At 38.7% G+C, this 25680-nt stretch overlaps 2 protein-coding genes across 4 annotated transcripts in view; both read left to right on the forward strand.

The window, feature by feature from the left end:
• secisbp2l (SECIS binding protein 2-like) overlaps positions 1–8336 on the forward strand; it is a 19436-nt gene extending 11100 nt beyond the window's left edge. For both annotated transcript variants that reach the window (XM_046032635.1, XM_046032636.1), the window contains exons 14-18: positions 961–1123; positions 3198–3418; positions 4193–4347; positions 4610–4829; positions 5398–8336. In XM_046032635.1, the coding sequence (XP_045888591.1) occupies positions 961–1123; positions 3198–3418; positions 4193–4347; positions 4610–4829; positions 5398–6014 (1376 nt within the window). In that variant the 3' untranslated portion in view covers positions 6015–8336. The remainder of the gene's footprint in view (positions 1–960; positions 1124–3197; positions 3419–4192; positions 4348–4609; positions 4830–5397) is intronic.
• Positions 8337–9469: 1133 nt separating this feature from the next.
• On the forward strand, positions 9470–22690 carry LOC123959062 (SHC-transforming protein 4-like). 2 transcript variants are annotated; one of them, XM_046032907.1, is made up of 14 exons: positions 9470–9642; positions 9899–9977; positions 10074–10627; positions 12960–13030; positions 16333–16396; positions 16535–16654; positions 16750–16803; positions 19016–19067; positions 19199–19325; positions 19953–20142; positions 20869–20941; positions 21565–21661; positions 21787–21934; positions 22031–22690. In XM_046032907.1, the coding sequence occupies exons 2-14, from the start codon at positions 9926–9928 to the stop codon at positions 22157–22159; spliced, it is 1731 nt and encodes a 576-aa protein (XP_045888863.1). In that variant the 5' UTR covers positions 9470–9642; positions 9899–9925; the 3' UTR covers positions 22160–22690. The 2 variants fall into 2 exon arrangements, with proteins under 2 accessions (XP_045888863.1, XP_045888864.1); XM_046032908.1 differs by lacking the exon at positions 9470–9642 and having other exon boundaries at positions 9671–9977; positions 16753–16803.
• The last annotated feature ends 2990 nt before the right edge of the window (positions 22691–25680 follow it).

Below are 25680 nucleotides of genomic sequence, written 5' to 3' on the forward strand. Positions count from 1 at the left end.
TTTTTAAACAAATGTCCTATTTCATTCATTTAAGTTTTCTTGTTTGAAATTTAGCCCCATTCTGCAGTTTTGCTGTTTTGTTTTTTTGTTTTTTTTTAATCTAATATCTGGTATTTATGTATCTTTTGTAAATGTCCTTATGAAAACATGTTCAAAAATATAGTGATTATCAGACTTTACTAAAGCTAACACCTACTCCTAATTTCTCTTTAACTTAATGTGACTCATTAAGCTTGATTCGTTGCCCCCACTGACTTGCCTGAGCATGACCACTGAGTCGACTCAAAACCTCTGACAGTCCCAACACAAACCAAACATAATGAACCTACTGTGCACACACATTTACACATACTCACATTCTGCCTGTATACTGACTTGTCATTCTCCCCAGTTGGAACAACTACTCCATTCCACGGTTCAGGCTCGACCAGCATGCCGTCCATGTTAAAGGGTCATCAGCAGCCATACTCAGCCCCACATAATACCCTGGATTCCACTGCACCACGTATCAAGAGGGGGAAGGAGAGAGAGATCCCCAAAGTGAAACGGCCAACAGCCCTCAAGAAGGTTATGATTCAAGTTGAAGTTAATCATTTAGGAGAGATGGGAGAAAGATGTTATATTGTCTACATAGAAATTGGTAAAAGGAATGGAGATCTTTGAACCTGCCAAGTGCTGTTGTTATTGATATTGTGTTTGTGTTTTGTGTTTCGATAGATTATCTTGAAAGAACGGGAAGGGAAGAAAGGGAAGTCAAGTGTAGAACAAGAGTCTTCAGGCCAGGAGGAGCATGGTGAGGAGTGTCTACATTTTACTGATGATCTTCCTCGAGAGCCTGCCTCCCAAGAAGGTGGGGTTAATTCATTATTAAGAAGTGAAAACAATTCAGTTTTACCCATATTTTTGGTTTCCATGATACATTTTCTAATTGTTATTTCTGGTCTGCTGTTTGTACCACAGACAATGGTCTGAGTATGCCCAGTGATGCGTCCCTTTCCCCAGCCAGTCAGAACTCTCCCTACAGCATCACACCGGTATCCCAGGGTTCTCCTGCCAGCTCTGGCATTGGGAGCCCCATGGCTTCTAACGCCATCACCAAGATCCACAGCCGACGTTTCAGAGAGTAAGTGCGCTCTCTTACCCCCACATGGAGTAAGAAACCAAATATTGAACAGGGAAAGACATTTTGTAGGAATCCTTGGCATTGGAATGTCTCAAAAATGCACAATGTGGTAACAAAAAATGGTTACCAAAGCAAATACTTGTCCCACTCAAGAATCAGAGCCGTGGCCGTGAGAAGCGTACTCTGAAAGTTAATGGGTGTTTTTAAGGGCGAAACTGTACAATAAAGAATTGTAGAGTATGGCATAGCACATTGTCCCTTCTCAGCAAAAATGTATGTCAGTGGTCACAAAAACTGCTTTGTCCCTCTGTGTCCTCTGCTGTAGGCCTATTGTCCCAGCCCACCCTTCTCTAACAGATTTTGCATTTAAATCCTCAAAGGCCTCTGTGGCCAAGCTCCTCCTCTCAGCACTGACCTCTTCACTTGTCCGTCAGACCACACTACGTCGACCTTCCGATAGTTTTCATCAAACCACAACACTAGTGGGAGTACACGTGCTATCAGATGGCTCTGCTCTGTCTTAGAGAGCCTGCAAGGCTTACCCTGATTCAGAAAAGGGGTCAGATAGCAACAAAGGGTAATAGCATAAGTGTAACCAACTAGCAGTTAAACAAAGTTGTCATGAACAGCTGTGTAAAACTTTGAATTGGTCAATTTTAAAGAGAACAACAAAGACTAAAGCTTTTTTAGGGATTCAACAATTATTTTTATCATAGACCTTTTTCAATTCATTGTTGGTCTATGAAATGTCAGAAAATAGTTTTTTAAAAAAATGCCCCAAGATGTTCTAAATTCCAAATCAAAGCCCCATCCAGACAGTTTTTGTGCCATTTTTGGTAAACGTTCTTTCTCAAACAGAGAATGGGGGTGTGGTTAATAGTCGGACGTAATACATTACCATGACAACCAAAAACTGACCAGCTGAAGTGTTCACTAACGACATGCTGTGTTAACATCACTACACTGTAAAGTTTCGTACACTTTACTGTCTGGCAGGAGTAGCTATTACTTACCCATGATAGAAACTAATGTGCGAGTATCAGCTGTTATCAGTCATACAGTCGATGGTCCTGTCAAGCACTGCACACGATAACTCCTATTTTTTATGGTGCGCTTACTTTACCGCGGGGGTGTGGTGGGTGCCTTCGCTGATGCATTGGTAAAACGGCCGTCAGTAAAATACATGTTGCAGACTGTATATAAGACGGTGGCAGGTGAAAGTGTGACGATTTTTCTGTCATCTGTCCTCCAACACTGCATGCACAGATGCCATAGTGGAAATGAACAGCACACGAAACCAAGAGGAGGAAAATAAAAAATAAAATTAAGAACCTCTGTTAGCCAACTTTCTGCAATAACTATGCTAGCTAACTTCACCTGGCTAACTACAACTAAGTTAACTTAGCTAACTAAACTAGAAAGACAAACCATCAGACACACAGAGACATACCTACTGTAAGTTCTAAGTAAATACATGATAAATTGGTTAGCTAGCTCACAACAATGTTTATCAGTTTGATGCTCTGACTTTACGAGGTGTTTAACAGTTTAACGAGGCATGACAGTGAGAATGACGTATGACTTATGGAATTACTATAGTCACACGTCACAACCCTATTTTAACAACTAAGAAACTTTTGCAACTTTGAGCAAAAAATTAAGCCATTTGTCAAACTATGTGGGTAATCGACATTGTAAGGAAATGACTCAATACACTGGAGGGGGGCTTTAACATCAATTTGTTGTATTGGACCAACTTCAAAATTTAAAAGCTACTCATGTAACGGTTGCCTAAGACAAAGAAAAGCAGCAGATGACCCAATTTAGGGGCTACATTATTTATATTTGCTTGAAAAACATATTTGGATTATCATAATTGTGCTTATTCTTTGTTTGTAAATTAAATAATAGATTAATAAACTCATTGAAGTCATAAAGCCTTTAATTTGCCTTTCACAGCATCATTTGTGTTAGTTAACATTGATGACAATTGTCATTGTTAGCTTAGCAGTCACCCAAAAGATGAAAGTGCTGTTTTGAACATCTGTAACCTCTTTTTTTTTTCCTTCTGCAGGTATTGTAACCAAGTGCTGAGTAAGGAGATCGATGAGAGCGTGACACTGCTATTACAGGAACTGGTGCGTTTCCAGGAGCGGGTCTACCAGAAGGATCCTACCAAGGCCAAATCCAAACGCCGCCTGGTCATGGGTCTCAGAGAGGTCACCAAGCACATGAAGTTGCATAAGATTAAGTGTGTTATCATCTCTCCCAACTGTGAGAAGATCCAGGCCAAAGGTGAATATTGACATACCGTCTTCAGCATCAGTCCATATTTGATCAAATTGTCTGAAGTCTGATTATCTGAGCTGTGAACATGTTTAAAGCCGCTATCATCGATATTTTTTATAATAACAATGTATGTGAAATAGGTGGCTCGTAGTGATGAACCTACAGAGAATTATCACCCAAATCTGCAGCTCCCCTTGGTTTTACCCAGCTTTGTAGCAACTTTCAGCTCTCTATTGATCTGTTGAGCCAACAACTTTACTGTGTTGGTTCACTGTCACTGCTCTCATAGCGTCAGCAAAAAAAAAACCTTCAGATATTTCACTCATGAGTTAGGCAGCATCCAAAAACAGAGCTAAAAGAGATTGAATATTGCACTTGGCCAGAAATATGACTCCAAATGAATGTGTAAATAAGTAACCGTTTGCTAACAAATTTGCCATGTCAACGTGAAAGGTGATGATGTGTCAATGTTGTGCTCACAACTTGTTTCCACTGCCTTCAAGTGGACAAAAAAAAAAGTCAGTTATTGCAGAATTAAAATTTCAAAAAAGAAAATCTCATGATGAACACTCACAAGAAAGCATACATTGCGTACAAACCCAGCAGTCATACTTGAATTAATAGATGTGGGGTTGTGTAGCTCCCACGCCTAATGTTGGTATTACCAAAACAGCAGGGGCACTCTTGTGTTCGAGTCCTTAGCTGATATTTTCTGTTCTTTTTTTTCATGTATTTACATTTTCTGTACATTTGAGTGACCAATTGTTAACTGTGTTGCAGGTGGTTTGGATGAAGCTTTGTACAATGTAATTGCCATGGCTAGGGAGCAGGAGATCCCTTTTGTGTTTGCTTTGGGCAGAAAAGCTCTTGGACGCTGCGTCAACAAACTAGTGCCTGTTAGTGTGGTTGGCATTTTCAACTTTTCTGGAGCTGAGGTAAGGCACTCCCTTTCACTAAAACCCCTTGATTGTAATAAATAGTTTTTGATACATTATTATACTATACATTATCTATCCATCCGATCCATCTGTCTTAATATCAGGTCAGGGAATGAACAAAAAATATAGGCTAGTAGTCAGTAGTCGTCAATATAGGGGAGAGACACTCAAGAAACACCTTTGAAAACACAGGATCATCTCTAAGCATAAGGTTTTTTTGCCCCTTGCTGACTTGTTTAAATCCCTCTACCTTCTTTAGGCTCTCTTCAACCGTTTAGTGTCTCTGACAGAAGAGGCTAGGAAGGCCTACAAGGACATGGTGTCGGCTCTGGAGCAGGAGCAGGCTGAGGAAGCTCTGAAAAATGACAAGAAAGTCCCGCACCACATGGGACATTCCCGCAACCACTCTGCTGCTTCTGCTATCTCTTTTTGCTCCATCTTCTCCGAGCCCATCTCAGAGGTCAACGAGAAGGAGTATGGTAAGATCACTCATTTGTGGCTCTGTGCTGGGGATCTTTGTTATATATTTTTCTTATGGTTATCTGTTATCAGTGCTGGACGTATGGTATTCAGATCATTTTACTTACTAAGTTAAGTACCAGTTATTGTTACTGATGCATCAATGCATGAGAAACATTTAGCCGAGTTGAATCTACTGATGATTGAGGAACTCTTAGATGATTATTGTGGTAGAAAAGATACTGCTACTCAAAATGTTTACATTTTTTCTTTAATACTAACTTCTTGAACCTTGAACAGTAATTTAAATTAAACCACCTAATGGTGGAACTTCAGACACCTGAAATGAGACAAGGGCCCCAACTGGACCAGCCAAACTGATTTACTCTCAATCTTAAATTTAAGTTAAATGTTTTTTATACAAAATATGAACCGAAAAATACAATATTTCCCTCAGAAATATAGACGCGTAGAAGTATAAAGTAGCAGAAACTGGAAACATTCAAGTAAAATGCAAGTTTTTGAGTAAATGTACTTTCCTCCACCATCTGTACTGTTGGAGCTTAACAAGTCTATTTATTCCTTCAGAGACCAACTGGAGGAGTATGGTGGAGACTTCAGATGCCCTGGAGGCTGTAGAAGCTGAGCCGAGTCGCCCTGCACCTTCCACAGCTGCCCAGAGAGCCAATGAGCCCCTGACAGCCACCCCCGGTGCTGCCCCTCCTGTCTCCACAGCTCCCCAACCCAGGGCAGGGCCTCTGACACAGGGTACAGGTGAGAAAGACGAGGTCCGGGTTGACGACCGGCTGGAGCTGGCCTCTCAGCAGAGCACAGAGACGGGCTCGTTGGATGGGAGCTGCAGGGGCCCGTTGAACTCCTCCATCACCTCCACCACTTCCACCCTGGTCCCCGGGATGTTGGAAGAGGCAGAGGAGGAAGACGAAGAGGAGGAGGACTACACTCCTGAACCTATTTCTGTGGAGGTGCCCACCCTCAGCAGCCGTATCGAATCCTGGGTGTCAAAGACCCTGGAAAACCTGCAGCTGGGAAAGAGCCAGGAAAGTACGGAAGAGGAGGAGGAGGAGGAGGAAGACGATGAGGAGGAGAGAGGGCAGAGTGAGGACGAGGAGGACCTCGATTTAGCTGACACAGAGACAACGATGGAGGGCAAAGAGCAAGTGGAGGCTAAGAAGGTCACCGGTTGATGCCACCTCTCTTGTTCTTACATATACTCCTTCCCTCTGTCCTCTGTTAAACTCACACATCCCCCTTCACAGCAGCCAGCAGCTTTTCTCCTCTGTCTCTAACCCCTTACACCAGACATAGTCTCAGGTATCCAACCAACTGACCAACACATTACAGAGACCAACTTATAAAAACACAGGGTCGCAGACCAAATGACAACTAATACAGTTTGAGGGATAATAATTGACACCAATACTTTCATCATCTTGTCATTTAAAAGGATACCCTCACTCGTTCTGCCCATAACCTGCTACACTTGAATTCAGAGGGAATTTTTAGATTTTCCTCCTCCGAAGCTGAACTCTTTCAGAGTCAGGGATGTTTCTGGGAGCAAGTGATGAGCGATTTAAAAAAAAAACAAACAAAACAAAAAAACAAACAAAAAAATGTTGAACTGCTGTCTGTAGCTTACAGAGAAGGAAGGTTGTAACCTTTCAGCTCCCGTCTTACTTTATACAGAGCTGAGATGAAGCTCTACAAGTATTTGTGTGCTTGTGTGTTTTATAGGCACATAGTTTGCATTTATTTTGCTGTGTTCATTAGCTTTATCTTTGTAAATAATGTGCGTGTGTGTGTGCGTGTGTGTGTGTGTGTTATGTTTTTCACCTGACTGCTCCATGAGGGAAGGAGAGACGTGCATTTCTTAATTACTGTTTCTTTGATAATTAGCTTTCCTCTCAAAATATTAGTGTCAGGGGTTCTGTCTTTCTACCAAAACCACTCCCGCCCATCAGTCTTCAGAGAGTGTTTTTTAATGTTCAGATGATAAGTGGCCCATTCTGTATTCAGATGATTCAAACGACTTAACTTCTAAGAAGCAAAACAAGCTTTGTTGTATATAACCTTGTCTATGTGGTTCTACTACAGTATATAATGGTTTGTCATATTGATCTTGCCTAGTGTGAAACTATTTGGGGTTGTTTTCCTCTGACTGGAATTGTCTTGAGTTCCCAGATGATGTCTGTGCTTCATAAAAAAACAAAGTGCACCTGTTTTGTTCTCTCTGGTGGTTTTTGTTCTCTGATGGGGGCTCTCAAGCTGTCTCTTACTTGGTAATGACCTATCACCATTTTAGAAGCCTGTTAATGAAATCTATCATTAACACTAAGATATTTTTAAGTCCATCCGGAAAGATATTTTGCAAGTGTCAGAAATAAACTTGGTAGTAAAGTGCTTAACACCTGTGTAAATAGTTTACAATATAATGAAATAATCGGGGGACTGGAAAGGTGCACGAAGTCCTTGTTTTTACCAGTGTAGACTATTTCCTATTTCCCGCCACCTAAATCTACCAAACCAATAGGACAAGCAGGTGTTTACTGGTATTCATGAAGTTTGACAATACCCAAGTTGAAAAAAGAACACACATGGTTGCTTATATTGTTGATTTTCATTATTATTGTGTCATGCGTAAATAATTTGCCCAGCCCAAACAGGCTTACAAGACAGAAGAAACCAGAGTAGCAACATAAACATAAATATTAAAATAAATAAAAAGAAATTAATCCTTTTAAAGCGATTGTGGTTGTTATGGACAGATTTTGTGAGCGCCCAGCTATATCAGCTAATCTAAAGTCAGTTCACCACAGCTGAGAAGTACTCTCATTGGGGCAGAGTCACCACTGGGAGGTCAAACAAGTCTTCACAAAATCATGCACATACTAATGATAAACCCTTGTAAATACAAGTGTACAAAAGAGCTTTTGATTTTGCATTGTATTTAAAAAATACAATCATCCTGTTCTTAAATTCATTTGATAGTTTTAACATTTTAACAGTTGGAATCCAATTTGATAATGGTATTTGATAGTGAATCATAGTGAGATTTCAGCTATTCGATGGTGATGCGGTGGGCAAATGCAGTATGTTGGGCTGTATGCAATGTGAAGCCCTGAGAAGGGAGATGACGGTGTACTGAATATCATACTTGGGATTATGAAAGTATTTCTGGTTTGATAAAAGGTACGCTGTGTGTAGGCTTTTTGTTGCTATGACTTCCATTAAAGTGTTTGAAGTATGTTAACTGACAAGTGTCTTTTGCACTATGTAAATACGTACTGGTAAAGGTCTTGTAACTAATGTGAACAATGTAAACACACAAAAAATGGTTAAATGAAGTACTTTTTCAACGTGTTCCTCGTCTTTATATGGATATTTAAGATTGTCTTCTTTAGACTGTACATCACTAGCAACATTGTTAGAGGCTGTTTCTCATAATCCTGTTATCACTCTTAACATGTATGGACTGATGATTAACATCATTAAAATGTTTATGTGAGTCATTTGTCTGATGCCTCAATTTCTACAACTGTTGGCTGGTTCATAAGCATGTACACAATTAGATTGCAGAAGAATAGATCAAGAAAAAATATATCTGCAACTAGTCTGATAATTGATTATGCCAAACATTGTCTGTTTCCAGGTCCTGAAATGTGAGGATTCAATTCTTTTCTTCGTTTTTGAGTATCTTTTGGCTTTGGACTGCATTTTTTACTATTGTCCAATAATTCATAGACAAATTATATATTGCGTAATCGAGATAATAGTTGTCAGATTAATCGATAACTAAAATAATAGTTAGTTGCAGGCCTAGATTGCAGTTTTACTAAACAACCACTGGGGAAGGGCAAAGCTCTGCTGTACACTATTTTCTTCTCAGAGTTGAAGAGTTTTTCTTATTATAGTCAGCGGATTTACATACAGTCGGCAGTTGTCAAGTTACCTGTAATTAAGTTGTTAATTTTAAAGTCAGAAATATTTTTTTACTCTAAAATCCTTTAAATTTACCTTATAATTCCAGGCCGAAGTATGGAAGTACTTTGACACTCTACCTGCTTGTTTGCTTTTAGATAATCTTTTAATCAGGAATAAGTACAGTATGCAAAACAGTATTTAGTCGGTGCCTGATACATTGTTCTGATTGGAATCAAGCTGAAATGCAAATGTTTCATTTAAATCCTCTTCCTCTTGTGTCTTCATGGAATATATGTCATTGTGTAAATCAAGTCAATCTGAGCTGTATCAATTAGTACAGATGTTAAACCCTCAAATTAAGAGAAAACAGGAAGGGCGGAAAGCCAGGCTAATAATGTATCAAACACTAACACCATCTATGAGGTGCAACTGATGTTAGAAGAGAGGAATAGAGCAATCATGTACTGTATTGGCTCTGCTTCAGTGTATAAGTGTGTGTGTGTGTACAGCATGAGTCACCCTACCCGCCTGTGATTGGACGGTAGTTTATGGGTGAGGGAGGGGGAGAGAGCCTAAGGGGCCGTCTGTCAATCTCTCCTCCGCTCCATTCACACATTCATCTGCATGCAGCGTCATAGAGAGACAGAGGAAGTGAGCGAGAGCCTCTCATTCATAAAAAAAGAGAAAGTTCATTCATAAAAGCTGCACATTTCTGCTGTGACTCAGAAAGAAAAGACAGACGGGAGGAAAGTTGTTGTTGAGGTGAAGCAGAGCTGGAAGCCTGGCAACTGACTGAGAAAGTGTATGGGTCAGTAGGTTGGGACTGTACTCAGCTTGACTAGAGCGGAGCAGACTGGACTCTAGACTCCACAGGACATCCCCAGCCCCACACTGGTGAGTTGAATGCACTGAAATGTACTGCAGGTATCCCATTTTATAATCTGGGGACACAGTAAGACAATTTATTAAAAATCAGCTGATTAGCTATTCAACCAAAATGATCAACGTAATGCGCGTCATGCCTCTCTGTAATTCTGCTATCTGTAGTCAAATCTCCTTTATCAAGTCAATCCTCTGTTTTTGATAACTGTCATTGTTAGTCTAATTCCTTTTCCCAGGTTTTTCTTTTGTCTTTTTTACTTTGTCCCAGTGCTCTCTTTTGTCCTGTTCCCTGATTATGAGAGAGCAAACCTTACTAAGGTTCAAATCACAGACAGGACTCTTACCAGGTAGCTCATAACTTTTGTTATTACAGACATAATCAGCATAATGAAAATCACTATGCTGAATTTCCAATTGTGACACTTTTTTTTCATCTTCTACAGGCATGCTGAAGCGCACCAAATACAGTCGTCTGCGCAACGATTCGCTGACGTCTCTGGAGGATCCACCCCAAAGAATGCTGACGGACCTGTGCTTAGACTCTGATTTTGCCCAGCTGGATCCCAGGATGCCTACACACCATGGGCCGTCCACCCTGAGGGACTTCATTCCCCGCATGGCCAACATCCGATTGCAAAGTCCTATTTCCCTGCAGAGCCTTAGGGGACAGACAAACACAGCCAGGGACAGAGCCATTGATGGACAAACTGACAGACCCTTTTCCGGAACAGAGTGGGGTTCTGGCCCTACTCAGAGATTTTGTAGCCAACCCTCCCTCAATGTGCCCCTATCCACTGGCCACCACCTAACTCATTTTGCTCTGCACTGCACAAAAAGACCCATCACCCTGCATCGGATGGCCAGCCTCCCCTGGACCCCTAGTTGTCCTCCTCACTCGCAACACAGAGATGGTCTATGTTGTCTGAAGATTTCTTCTGCGGTGGATGACTGTACAGTGGTACAGATGGCAAACAGAGCTGTTCACCATCACATCAAGGTACCTATCACCACACATGTTAAGCAGTGCAACTAAGCATGTGTGTAGGATTCTTTGCCCGACTAATCTTCATGTTTTTCACTTTGACAATTTGCTCAAATTGATTGATTGTGTGTCAGCGTAAAGCTTCTTCACTTGCAAGAAAGTGCAGCTAATATCCAGGATCCCAGCAGAGAGTTGAGGTACACAGTTTAATTCCCACCAGTGCCAACACAAACACATACATGAGAATATTGGACTCACGCACAAACTGTCAGACACATTGTCTCCCTGTGCTCTATCCACACCATCACACTCACTTTTGTACATTCACCCCCTCCCTCTCAGATAGAGCTTCCTGTGTAGGCAGTAGTGACTCATCCTGGCTCTCTGCTTGGCTTCTGTGTGTGTGTGAGTGAATGCATGTGTGTGAATGTATCCGGTATCAGCAGAGCCCATGCTGTCCTAGAACCGGAGGTGTGTCCGCATGGGTGATTAGGAGCAGGGCCTGTGAGCTGTCCACTGATGGAAATGAGAACGGACTGTCTGATTGTCCTCTATAAACAAGCACACACACATACATTACACTCCTGCCCACTTACCCCACCCACACATATACATGCACACACACACACACACACACACACACATACACACACACACACACACACACACACACACACACACACATATTGATTTAAGTCTGGTCTCCATCAGTGGACTTACTCATCCTGCCTCCAGCCTATAGGGTCTGCTCTGCCAAAGCTCATGGCCAATAGAAGTGGGACTGGCAGAAGAGCATTTAAGTGTACATGGCCTAAATGTGGTCTGGTTCTCCATTCTCTTCACACCTTTATCTTTATGTCAAGATGTCATAAGTGCTGTTCCACAGTTTTGGTCCATAAGCACAGCTGTATGTACATTTAATGTTCAAGTGCTCAATGATCTAAGCCAGCAGTTAGTGTAAAAGTAAAGTGTAAAGGAGACAGTCACAAATGTGCAAAGGTGGTAGAATAATTTAAAACATTTTAAAAGTCACAGGTAAGCTTTAGTTGCGATGCGTTATTTTTAGCCATGGTAGCGACATGAATCAAAGAATGGTAATGTCTGTCGATCGGTCGGTCAGCCCACGTGCTAAAGTGCTAAACTAAGATGGTGAACATTTTATCTGCTAAACATGCATGTTAGCATGCTGATGTTAACATTTAGTATAGTCTCGCAGAGTCTCTAGCATGGGTTTAGTGTCTTAGTCTTGTTTACTAAGAAGAGAGAAAATAAAAGCATTACAGAAATGCGTAATGTTAGAAAAGATGTGGTTTGACTTTAGCTATTTCTTAGGTGGAAAAATACAAATTAACTGATTCTTAAACATTTTGTGTCTGATTGATTCTGTTGCCAAATCCACTTAAAAACTTTTTTTGAATCTGTATTTATAATAACCAGTATTTATAATTCTCCTAAAGTAGTCTGTTAATCAATTTAGATTGTTTAGGTCATCAGGCACTACAGCTATACAGTTGGCTGTCATCTGCATAGCATAGTTTCAAACCAAATGCACAAGTCTGTGTTACAGTTAAGTAGTGCAAAATGAAGCGCAGCACAAAATTCAACAAAGCAGCTATTTAGGATGCAACACATTAGAACAGAATGTAAATAATCATTATTCATTTTCCAACCTTGTATCTTTGCCATGCTTTTTTAAAATGTTTATTACAGAAATTCAGAAATCCACAAAACCATTTTAATTTATAGTAAAATTATCGCTGTCATAACATCCTCCTTTCATCAAAGACGTATTTGGAGACAAAGTTTGACTTAGTTGAACACTTTCAACTAAGGTGAATAGTTGAATTTACTCCACAGAAACCTGCTGGAAAATCTGCATACACGTTGCTACCGGTTATGCAACTCCTCTCTGTCCATAGGAAATAATGGCTATGGTCTGTGAAATGTCGGTTGTGTGCTTTTGGTGTGAAAGCCATGTAACCGCATCATTAGTCCAGTGGTTTTCAGGCTTTTTGAGATCCCTTAAAAGCTAAATTTTACAAACCCATAATCACATGTTGCACATGTATATGGGCTCTTCTATCCTTCTTTACATTTTTACACACAATATTTTAGAGAAATGTATTCAGAGGTTAATCAACATAAAGACAAAGAGAACAAACAAAGAATAGAGAAAGGTCAGGAAGCAGAAGGAATGTATTTTTCCTTTCCTGTCACCTCACATCCTGTCAGCTTTATCTTTCAGTTGTGGAAAAACTGGACAGAAACATTGCCTACATCAGCGAACTGTCTGTATTATTTTACCTTATAATCAGTGAATAACGGGTGTTTTGTTGTGTTTTCCTAGTACATGGGTAGTGTGGAGGTGACCCAGTCCATGAGAACCCTTGACTTTGAAACGAGAATGCAAGTCACACGGTAGGAGGTCCTCCAATTACCACCACGCACGCACGCACACACGCACGCACACACAAATATGCGTAGATACATAAGAATAAACATCTAACTTCTTTGAGTATGAAGTTATGCATGAATATGCTGGTGTTTTGCTTGTTGCAAGCTTTACCCTGAATTCATTGAACATATATTTGCCAAGTGAGACATGTGTGGTTTATTAAAAACATGTTTCAAAGGGGGAAATCAAATTAAATGTATAATGTTTCATAAACCAGGGCTTTTTCCTCATCATTTGATATTGACATCTCAGTGTAGGATGCCAAAATGCCGATGAACACAGCAACCTTTGTTCACAGCAATACTGCTGAATGATAGAGCAGAAAATTCAATTAGATGAATTTCCTCCTAATGATCTCTCATAGTCTTATTAAAGGAGGGAGACCTCAATCCATTACATAAAAGTTTTTTCAAGGAGAAGTAAAAGCAGTTCCTTGGAAAACAAATCTAAATTCCTAGATGGTGGGATTATACTTTTGTGTGGGTGGGTGTTTGTATGCTTTGACCTCTTCGACTCACCATCAGCTCTCTGAAGACAGGCATGTCAGCGACTGCAAAGCTCTGAAGAAATGCAGCTTTAATATGAGAACACAGATCAGAACACATATTTTTGTAGTCAATTATAGGTCAGTTACACTAACAGTCTTTTATTTAATTTATTTTATTTTTATTTTTATTTATTTTTTCTCTATATATTTGTTGTATTTGTATGTATAGCTTAAAATGACCAGGAAACGACTCATTCACAGTCCTGCTGATCAAGAAACAGCACCACATAGAACATAAAATCTAAAGGTCTCAAACATACAAGGTGTCATTTACCCTGGGGATGCTGGGGACATGTCCCCACCACTTTTTGAAATGGCTGATTTTGTCCCCACCACGTTTTTTAAAGCATAATTTGTTAAAAAAAAAAAAAGTAAGCTAAAAAAAACAAGCTACTGAATATAAAATGACCCCAAAACATGTATCCACCAATCAGTAACTTTAACAACTTCTTGGCACAGTTTCTTTTTGGTCAAGTTTTCATTTCTCTCCCTTTGAACATGAAAAAAAGAGTAGGGAAGCCTAAATCATGCCTATACATGTGTTGCCTCAGCAGGGATGATATTACATGAGAAAAGTTGATCTACAGGAAAACCCGATCTGAAAGCAGCGCAGAATTTCTGACAGCTGCACTGCATCATGTTCTATGATATTTATATAATTTGAAATGTCACCTGCCACCAGAATTTTGTGTTTCCTTTTACAGAAATAAAAACATTTCCACCATGAATTTGTGCGGAAACTTTAACCAGAATGCAGGAAATGACGTGTTTAAAGATCAAAATTTCCTGGGGTAGGTCCCCCCAGCCTACCTGCTCATATATCTTGGCAGTGAGGCTATCTTTAAAAGACTGTTTAAGGATCTTTTCTGTCTCATTCTGGTGAACCTAATATTGCATGTCGTGATGTCTCGCAAGCTAAGTGTCTCTTCACACCCCTAATCTGAGCCTGTATGTCCCCACAACTTTTCAGCACAAACAACGCCCTTGGTTACAAAGCATTTAAGACAGAATTATAATGAATTACTTAAAATATGAAGAAAATAATCAAGGATCACAAAATGGATAAGATCAGAAGCATAATGCATAGAATTGATACAATAAAATGACAACATTACATACACCATAATGTGAAATATGAAAACAGATAAACAATAGATTAAAATTCTTAATAATAGATACATAAAATATAGTACTTTCAAATTCTGCAACAGGTATGATGTTTAAATTTTTATGTCTCCAGTGTTAAAAAATTGCACCAATGTAAAGACCAGCATTTATAGCATATAACACTCGTGTCACTACTTTTGTCTTAGTGTAATTAAGTTCAAGGCATGTATACTGTAGTTAGTGGTGGAGAAAGTACTCGGATCCTTTTCTTACGCAAAAGAACCCATGCCACAATGCAAAAAATACTCCATTACTAGGAAAAGTCAAGCATTCAAAATTTTACTCAAGTAAAAGTATCATCATCAAAACGTACTAAAGCATCAAAAGTAACTCATTCCAGTGTTATATTATTATATAATTATTATATTGGATTATTAATACTGAAGTATCATTGTGCAAACAGCATTTTAATGGTGTAGCTGGACGACAAATTTCTGTAATAAATTCCTGTACTTTTAACTTCACTACATTCATCTGGCAACTTGTTACAAGTTACTTTAAAAAAATAGTGGGGTGGCGATGGGGCAGTGGATGCCTTTGGTGTGAAAGACCCGGTATCAATTCCCAATGTGACACATCCACCGATGTGTCCCTGAGCAAGACACTTAACCCGTAGTTGCTCCAGAGGCGTGCGAACTCTGACATAAATAGCAATTTTAGCAAAGTTGCTTTGGATAAAAGCATCAGCTAAATGAATAAATGTAATGTAAATGTAATGTAATAATCTTATTTTTCCTTTCCTTTTTCCTGCCCCATTAATCATCGCAACATCCCATAGATTTGTCTTGTGATCCTCTGAAAACCCTAAGTTGGAAACCACTTGGCTAAAATTCCTAAACTATATATAGTAGTAGTAGCTAAACTAGCTAAAACTAGCTCCAGCTATATCAGTATTTGCCGCCAACACATTGATGCATCAGTAATAATATTGAAATGATGACATATTTAATACTATATCAGTTAGAGAGACAATTTGTCTGCAGAACAGGTACTTTTACTTTTGTGGCTGATAATACATCTCTACTTTTGCTTATTTAGGATTTTGAATGCATGATTTGTACTTGTAATGTGCCTGCTTATATTAATGTAGTGGTACTTTTAGTTAAGGAATGGATCAGTCTATTACAATTTATATTCTTTTCGTATGTATTGTTAATCTGCAGTAAATAGTAACTATACCCGTCAAGTTAATGCAGCTGAGTAAAAAGTTCAAATGTCCTTACAAATTGTTGTAGATTATAAAGTAGCAGAAATTAGAAATACTTAAGTATTGTACTTGAGAGAATGTATTTAGTTTCACTGCACCAAAAGTAGCATACAGTGCTACTTTTTAATACAATGATACAGTATATTTCTTTTAACTGATAGTGTAGATGAGCTTCTTGTAATGTTTCCTTCTTCTCATATTCTCACATGAAAGTCACATGTTAGCAGAACGCACTGGATCACTTGTTTACAAAGGTATCTCTGTGTTTGCTGTGTGCACGTGTACATCTGTTTGTGTGTACATGTTTATAATCTGTGTTTGTGTGTGTGTGTGCGTGTGTGCAGAGAGGCAATCAGCAGACTGTGTGAGAGGGCATCAGCGCATAAGACAGCAATGAAAACTAAAAGGGTAAGCTGCTAACCCCCCCCCCCCCCCCCCCCCCCCCCCCACACACACACACACACACATGCACACACACACACACACACACACACACACAGTCAACACAGACACAACTACAATAACTGTGATTTTTGTCATCATCAGCCTGTATGCAAGGGACTGTCTGCTATTCTGGGTCAAATCAACCTACAGTTTTCTGGGAGCAGGATCATCCTCGCTGTCTCCACAGACAGTGTGACTCTGATCACTGCCTCCTCCTTACAGGTTACAGCTTCAACATACTTAACCAAATCCTAACTGTCACAGGAAATTATTGCATTAACAAAACCTGTTTTCTCTCTCTCTCTTCTCTTCATTAGAAGATTGCCTATCACCCCATGCAGGCCATTTCATTTGCCTCAGGAGGAGACCCAGTAAGTTCATATTCTCAAATGTTTCACATATTCAAACATGCTCATGGGAAGTGGGCAACACAAATAGGGTATCATGTGCACAAACACACAGAGTGAGTAAGTAGATTTAGTTTGATTACTGCTTGGTCTGCTGCCATTCATGGAGGATTGAATTATTTCCTACCCAAACTCTTGATCCTTCTGTTCTTTTAATTGGTGGTGCGAGGTCAGGGCCCATATTTATCAAACTGCTAAAAGTGAAATTGTGGATTTAAGTGAAAGATAGAAGTAAAATTCCTTCACTTGTACTCACATTAACAAAAGCTGTTCATCAAATGTCCTTGCCACTTAAAAATACCCTTAAAGTTAAGAGAACCCCAAAGGTGTAGTAGTAGTAGTAGTAGTTTCTATATGGCTGCAGTACAAAAACATAAATGAGCACACGACCACTACACCTTCTAAGGCCTGTATTGAAATGATTGTACAAAATATTTTATTGATCATGATGATTAATAAGTTACCTGAAGCAATATGTCTAATTCAGAATAGCTTTATCCTCCTATTTGAATATGATTCAAACAATCCCATAGGGTGTTATACCACTTTTTTTTCTTCTTTCCATTTATGAGGGATGCAAAAAGCAACATTAAAGCTTTTAATGATTTTGTTTGCAATCACTTTCCATGCATCTTCATTGTCTGCACATCAATGTAATACTAAAATCCCCTTATTATAAGATTTCACTGCTGTTCCTTCTCTACGAGCAGAAGAATTTCCTCCATGTCTTATTTTCTGTTTTTACATTACAGACATTTTCCCATAATTGTAAATTATAAATAGATTAGATTTCACATGTTAATTGCAACTGGAAAAGGATTTGAAGGACATAAAAACACATTAAAGACAGGTTTTGGCAGAATATCATTGGGTAAACTGGAAGGATTTAAAAAAGAATCATCAATATGGCAGATGTAGGGTAAATTAATTTCTCTGCTTCTTAAGTGTGATTCTTATAATACATTACTATAAACAACAAATCATAATTCTTTTTTGTGACTTAATACAACCTTCAAAGATGGTATGTGCTTTCATCATCTTTACACATCGCAAAGTCTGTTTCAAACTAATTACTTCTATTTTTTCCTCTCTTGCCCTTCATGCCCACATTATTTCCATGTGACATAATTTGCATTATTCATACTGAGTGAACATTTCCTGAATAGCCTAAATGTCTATAATCAATATAAGCCCTTATCATTTGGGAGGAAAAATCAATTCTGCTCTGTTAATGTCTGAAAAGCCAGCAGAATATGTCAGTTATTAGCCACTGTCTAGGTCAAACCCTGCTTAATAAGCTGTTTAACAAACAAAAACGTATATTTATGTTTGGGTTAGCATGAACTCCCCATTTATAGCTCAAACAAACAGTGGGGTGCACACCATTTTGATACTGTGGCATTGCCCTGGCCAAAGACTAGAGAGAACAAGAAGGCAGTTTCTCTCTGGGAAACACAACACAGGCGAAGCTTTGGATGGGATTATAGCTCGCTGTTTAATTAATTAACTAAAATAATCTTGTAGTGCGCTCTAAGCCTCAACTCAGTTGGCTCGGACACATGGAAGATAGCGGAGGGAATTAAAATCAACAGAGGCTTTATGAATCTGAAACATATTCAGTTGACTTTACTCTTATATTAGTATCAGAGAACCATTGATAAGGAATGAATTAATAATTAAACAGAGAATACACATGGATGACCATTAACTGCAAATGTCTGCTGTGTTTTCAATGATTAAATGAGCTGTCACCAAGCAAAATAATGAATCGAACAGCTGATTGCAGATCCTAAAACCACCAGATTATAAAGTGAACTACACAACACTGTCATGAGGTTTATTATTGACCATTTGGACACTATGCAGACATAAAGAGAAATATAGAGAATAGTGAGACCAAGCAACTTTTAGAAGAAGAAATAACACATTCAGTTGCAAATTAAAAGTTGAATTTATAAGCAATAAAATGCACACTTGCTCAATTACCATACACTTTTATGTTTAGGTGCTACAACCTTACTTGTCAATCGACATTCTACTTGTGCTACTGCTAAACTATATATACGCAATGTTTATATTAGCATTTAGCATTTTCTAATTGCCATTTGTGGCAACAGTGTTCAGCAAAAGTTTCATAGTCATGCTTGTTTTTATTTTTTTCTCAATTTTTTTATAGGATATGGCAGATTACATTGCTTATGTTGCTAAGGGCCCCATCAATCAGAGAGGTAAGGGACAGTTTAATGTGTTGTTATGATGAGCTGGGCTTCTGCAACTGGACTGTCTGGCTTCATTGTGTAAATGCACAACGTTTTATTGTCATTATTATGAAAAATCTCTTCTTTTCCCTCCCTGTCAGCATGTCACATCCTGGAGTGTCCCCAGGGCCGGGCTGGTGAGGTTATCAACAGCATCGGTCAGGCCTTTGAGACTCGTTTCCGACAACTTCTCAGCCACACGCCACCGGTCCTCTCGTCCAATCCCAGGTTGTCCTGCTGTCTATTGTAGCTGTCTTACTGTGACACAACACAATAAATTGCCACATGTCCAGTTTTAAAGGAATGCAATGTAGCTGTATCTCACTCTGCATTGGCCAGTAATTATTTCCACTAGCTTTTAGACCAGTGGTGGTTCTAGCTTTTCAAATATGGGCATTAGATGGTTTTCTTTGTCTTATAGATATGTAATCAATAAGTTTAAGCAAACAGTAGGGGACAGAATAGTGTTGGATTTTGTCCTTAGCTGGACACAACAAGCTATTTGGGATTGTGAAGTTGTGATAAGAATTTTTCACAATTTGCTGACATTTTATAGACAAAGCAATTAGTTGAATAATCAATAAAAAATTTGCATGGATTGGCATGGAAAATAATCATTATTTGCAGCCATATATTTGTGTCACTTTGTTTTGTGTGTTCAAATTTAATATCCATCAGCGCAGAAGCACTCACAAATCCAAAGGAATCTATACTTTTGATATGAGTATGTGTCTCTATCTTTATATTTATCTTTCTGTGTGACAGTGTACTCACCTGCATATATGCATGTGCATTATATTAGTAGTCGTCATGTCACAGTTTCTCCACATAATAGTGGAAACTTTCTGCCTGCAGGTCAGCAGTGAAAATCTGTCCCAAATGGAGCCCAGAGATAACCACAGAACAAAAGACCAAGCAGCAAGGTGAAGCCAGCAAGTATCATGACTACTACAATGTGATCCCAGGAAAGACGCCACCCGCTGGTGGAATAGAGGACCTGCGGCTCACAAGGGAGGAGAACAAACAGGATGCTGACATGCGGGGGGTAAGAGTTAATTGTAACACCAAAACACAAACAATATCTAGTTAGTTGAACATCTATTTGACTTTGGAAACAGCACAACCCTTGAAAAAGAAAAAAATAAATAAATATCAAGGTCTAACCACATGTCATTGGCTTCCTCAGTAGTTTTTATCACTTGATAAAAGGAGAATAATATATATTGTATTAACATTACATTATATAAGCATAGAATATATATTGTATTATATAATGATAGCAACTGGTATCAAATTTAGTCAGTAGGAGCTAATGCCACACTTTTACATTTGAAAATAATATCACTATAATTAAATATGATACAGACTTCATGGCAGAGAAACAGCACAGATAGGGATTACAACAGATGTTTAAACAGGAACACACACTTTGTCCGGAAAATTTTTTTAGGCTGTCTTTTAGGCTCTCTAGGTTTGCTGAGCACAAATGTTAACAGAATTACACATTAGAGCAACATAATGTGCCACTGAGCAGAAGCATTTCTTTTAATGGCTTTTTCAAGGGCACCTTAGGGGTTTGTAATAAGGGAGGCACAAACACTTCTCATTCGCCTCCCAGAATTATTTGTGCTAATCTGGGAATTGAGTCAGTGACTTTCCTGTCATGAGCACACATCTCAAACCTTTAGGCCATCACTGCGCCCGACAGACACACTCACACACATGCTAAGATCTCTGCCTTGTGCATATGACTCATCTAGTGCTGTTGCAGGTTTGTTGGTCCCAGCCTGTTTCACTGTATGAGAACTGCTCCAACACAGAAGAAATTCCAGCTCCATCTGCAGGTAAACATCATCAGTACACTTCCATCACAAGTTAAAATAGGTCTTTATGCTGTATGTGTGTAGGTGTCTGTATACATGTAAGTAGCTACACTGTGGCTATGTGCATGAGAATTAAGGTATGGGTTAGTTATAGATCTGGAAAACGTAGTTTAAAATTATTATAGTAGATTTAAATTTGATCCCATATGTGTAGCGTAATTTAAATAAAAACCTGGTTGAGTAATACATGAGGTCGTTTAAATCAAAGAATAACATTAATTATTAATTATTATGTATTAATTATAGCTGTAGAAGAAGAAAGGATGGTGCCAGCAAGCTTCTTGCTTACTCCCATGTTCAATAGCAGCTCAAACTTTTCTGTTAGACTTTTTCTACCTTTTTTCCACAGAGAACTCACTCAGTCTACTCTATTAAAATACTGCCATTAAACTGTCAGTTTGAAGTTAAACACAAATCAGAGTTTTAAAATCATGTCTAATTTAAAAATAAGATTATGTTAGATTTTAAGAAAGGTCTAGAATAGTGAAATAAATCAAGATATAATCCTGGTTTAAAGTTAATCCTGTATGGAGCTATCCACAAGTGTGTACTGTTATGCTCTCCTTCTATTGTATCTCCATCAGTCTCAGTGGAATTTGAGGTTAGTGCTGAACAGTGTACTCCTGTCTCTGAGACACGGATCCAGGACCTGATCCAGGAAGAGGGCTGGTTCCACGGCAGGTATGTAATCAACATCCTTGAATCTTTTCTACCAGTGAATTGCCAACTTTACTGTGATGTATCTGTCTGCTAATGTGCATCTTTGTCCTCCTTTCTCAGTAACTTTGTGTTGTGCTTCATCCCAGGTTAGGAAGAGAGCAGGCAGAGTCACTTCTCAGCTGTAGTGGGGATTTCCTGGTGAGAGAGAGCAGCTCTGCCTCTGGTCAGTATGTACTCAGTGGTATGGAGGGAGCCACTGTGCGGCACCTACTGCTGGTTGATCCACATGGACAGGTAGAGTTGTGGTGTTCAAACACACATGCACAAGGAGAGGAGAATGGTAACTGGAATTAATATTTAAGCTAGCTGTTTGTGTTTTTGTTCCACTAGGTGCGGACCCGTGATCAGGTGTTTCTGAGTGTTGGTCACCTGGTGCGTTTCCACATGGAAAACCAGATGCCTATCGTTTCTGGGAGCAGCGAGCTGTGTCTGAAACAGCCAGTCCTACTAAGACACTAACACACACACTCATAGACTGTCACGTGCATACATTACCCTTCAGCGGTTCTCAGTGTTTTTGGAGGTGAGACACAATGTGGCCCCTCCCCAAAATGTAAATCTTTCAACAATTTTAGCCATGTGAACATTTTAATTCAACCACGTCCTGCAACATGTAAGACATCGCTTCCCAGAATACTTTAGTATTTGGTCATTAAAGTACAAATATTGTATATATGCAGTGAATTCTTTAATTTTCCTAACATTTGAGTAAATTCTCACACGTGCACACTGTGCCTCGCCCTGTGTGGAGAACAACCGCTGGCCCACAGAACATCCTGTCTCTGTCTCTCAGGCTGAATTTGCTGGTGTTTACTCAAAGTTTAAGCACAATAACTTGTGTCGGGAGGAAATTACCAGAATGTTGGCAGACTTTCAGGATAATTTTTTTACAGGCTAAATTTGTCTTGTGTCTATTCATTTTGAGTTTTTATTGTTTTGTGTCCCCATTTCCCATGCTTGACTTTTGAAAATAAATTTTCATTGCACTTATTTGTTTCATACTGAATGGAGTTCAAATGCTCTGAAAACCGAAAGAGATTTGCAGTTTAGTCTCAGAAGCTATCAAATATGCAAATAGTAATGATTTTGTTCTCTATAAAGTGTAATGAAATACATCTTCAATTATTTTACAGAATGGAGTGCTGGACTTTGTAATTTCTTTCTTGTAAAACCCCCAACCACAAAAACATTTCTTTATTTCTTCTTACACCTGTGGACAACTCAACTTACATCAAGTCGTTAACAGAGGTACACATCTAACAAGTCACAAGACAAAAGTGTATAAGACTGGCTGTCATATAGAAAACTGGAAAAATTTTATGTCTTGTTTTCTTCTCTGTAAAAAACAAAAACAAAACTAAACTTAACAGATGTTTTAATGTGCTGCTCTAAGGAGGTTGCAAGTGCGAACCAATTTGCATTGCAGCATTTGCATTCAGCAAGTGCACACGTCCATTAGTCAGAGAAATTTACATAACACAAAATTAGTTGATGGAATGACAATATATATAGACCATAAAATCATATTCATAGTAAACCTTTTATTGTGTCAAAGTTTTATTTATGTGTAGCTGAGACATAAAGGGGTACTTTACTAGTTTTATTTTGGCACAGCCAAGGTGACATTTTCTGCTTCCTGGAGTGTTTATCAGTCAATCTCAGAGCTCAGAGCATTGTGCTGCACAAAGAAGAGGAAGAGTTGATTTTATAGTTTTGTTTTACATTTAACATATTAAATACAACCAAAGAGTCATCAAGTGAAGAGCCTCTGGTAAGAGTTGTGGACACAGGTTCTCCAGGTTCTGGCTGCTCCATGGAACCTTGAAGAGTTTCTTTGAGCTCCACATTTGGTCTTGATTGTTAATTATGGATTTTTGCTCATGTGAGACGAAAACATTATTTATGCTGAGGCTGTGGAATTCCTTGCACTATAGAAATAATCCCACTCTTAGACTTTGCAGTCCAACATAAAGAGTTAGGCTAGGTACAGGCAAACATCTCTTGACAAAACAGCAGAAGATCTGCCAGTGAACAAACAAATGTCACATAGAGTATCACAACTGGATTACTCTGTTCAAAACACATCTTAGCTTATTTACTGAGCACATTATTGAACATTCTGTATTGTACAGTAATCTACTAAACTCAATTTTTAATAACCTACATGTGCACGGTAAAAAGCAAAATGAATTGAATTGAGTTGAATTTTGACACCTAACATAGGCTATAGAAATCACTGTCAGTACTGCCAATACTAAACACAGTCAATAAAATTCAATTATTTCTGTGATTACCAGATATGTTGTATAAAATTGTAATTATAATTTTTATTATTTTATATTCCAGTTTGTTATTTCAAATACTCTTTCTAATAGTGGTTTTAAAAGTAACATCTGGCTAATTACTGAAAATACATGGTTTGAAATTCATAAAGCTTACTTACTATGGCTTGAGTTTCTTCATTTGAGCCCACACCTGGAAAAATAATCACTGAGGAAATCAAGTAATAGTCTTTTTTGCTGCCCCAATTCTTTAAGCCACAAGATGGTGCTATCAGTCTTTACTTTAAGAGCTTATTGCCCTTCAGCACAGACCAAAATATGTTTTCTTGATTCTTCACTCTTGCTAGATTTTTAAAAATCTGATTTAAACTACAATCCTGCATTGCGTTCAGTGTTCTTGAAACAGATGTGTGTCTTAAAAAGCAGTGAAAATGACTGGTAGTAAACAGCCTATAATAATTTCTGCAACACTTCTCCCTCAGTTTTCAGCAGCCTGTCACTTGCAGATTTTGGTGAAGTAAAAGATGACTGTGTGCTGAAAGTATGCAGTTGACTGCTTTCGGGCTGTGGCCCTCATCGTCCTCTGAGAGGCTTGGAGGGTCTCGCCCACATTAATCACCCTTAGCACAGCTTGTTAGACTGAGATCAGGGAACCACTGGCAGCTGATGGGGAAAGAAGCAGCTCTGCTAAGGACCAATATAAAGAAAGATAAACACTGATAGGGTATCTAAAGAAAAACAACACTTAAAGCCTTTCTGTTCAGATAATTCTGTCAAATGTAATCACAGAACTTCCCACAATCCTTGACTTTTGGGGTGTCAGAAAGAGGGCTCTGGTTTGTTACAAAGAACAGGAAATGAACATGCTTGAAATTGTATCGCTTCTCTTTCCTAGACACTTTATTCACAAATTTAGATATGATAATGATATCTGCATCTTATCTGTTTCAGTCAACAAACAAACAGAAACTGAAAGTGTATCTCACCAAACTAAAAATCAGATATAACTATCATCTAATAACATGAAAGATATCATAAGTGGGAAATTAAGTGCTTTGTTTAAACCAGACCATCCTGCTTCTTTTTTTCTCTGAGTCACACAGACCTCGCCCAAAACAACTCACAAAGAACAGCAGTGACCGAGTATGTGATGCCATTCTTTCAGATTTGTGAGGCCTGCTGATGGTCACATGTTGTCAAACCTGTGAGATCACTGTTTGACCTGTGACCCCGAATTAATGTCAAAACAGCAGCTGGAAACCTGTGTGGTATTACTGTATAAGTAGTTTTGTGAAGAACATAGGCTGGGATACATTTTTTATCAATTCTCACATCACTCACTTACTAAACTACTTTCGCAAGTTAACCAGTTTATGTTGTTGTCCAGTTCCTATAAAACAGTTAAGGGGTTAGGGGTATTAACATGACGCTAATGTTTGTCTAGAATAAAAAGCAAGAGAAGCATAATTTCTTCTGGTTTAATATGAATTTTATGATCATCACGTCTTTCATGAACTCAAAGAGATCACTGTGAATATTCCACGTAAAACAGCAGTTGAACATTTAAGCTATCAATACATTATGTGTTCAGTGCCAAAGGACCTTTTAATTGCCTGCATTAAGTAAGTTTTTTAAAAAGGAACAAAGATTTATTCAAACTTCTATTTTTGAAGTGTAATTGTCTATTTGGATTTTCTA

The sequence above is a fragment of the Micropterus dolomieu genome, linkage group LG20, assembly GCF_021292245.1.
Source record: "Micropterus dolomieu isolate WLL.071019.BEF.003 ecotype Adirondacks linkage group LG20, ASM2129224v1, whole genome shotgun sequence".
NCBI classification, from domain to species: Eukaryota; Metazoa; Chordata; class Actinopteri; order Centrarchiformes; family Centrarchidae; genus Micropterus; species Micropterus dolomieu.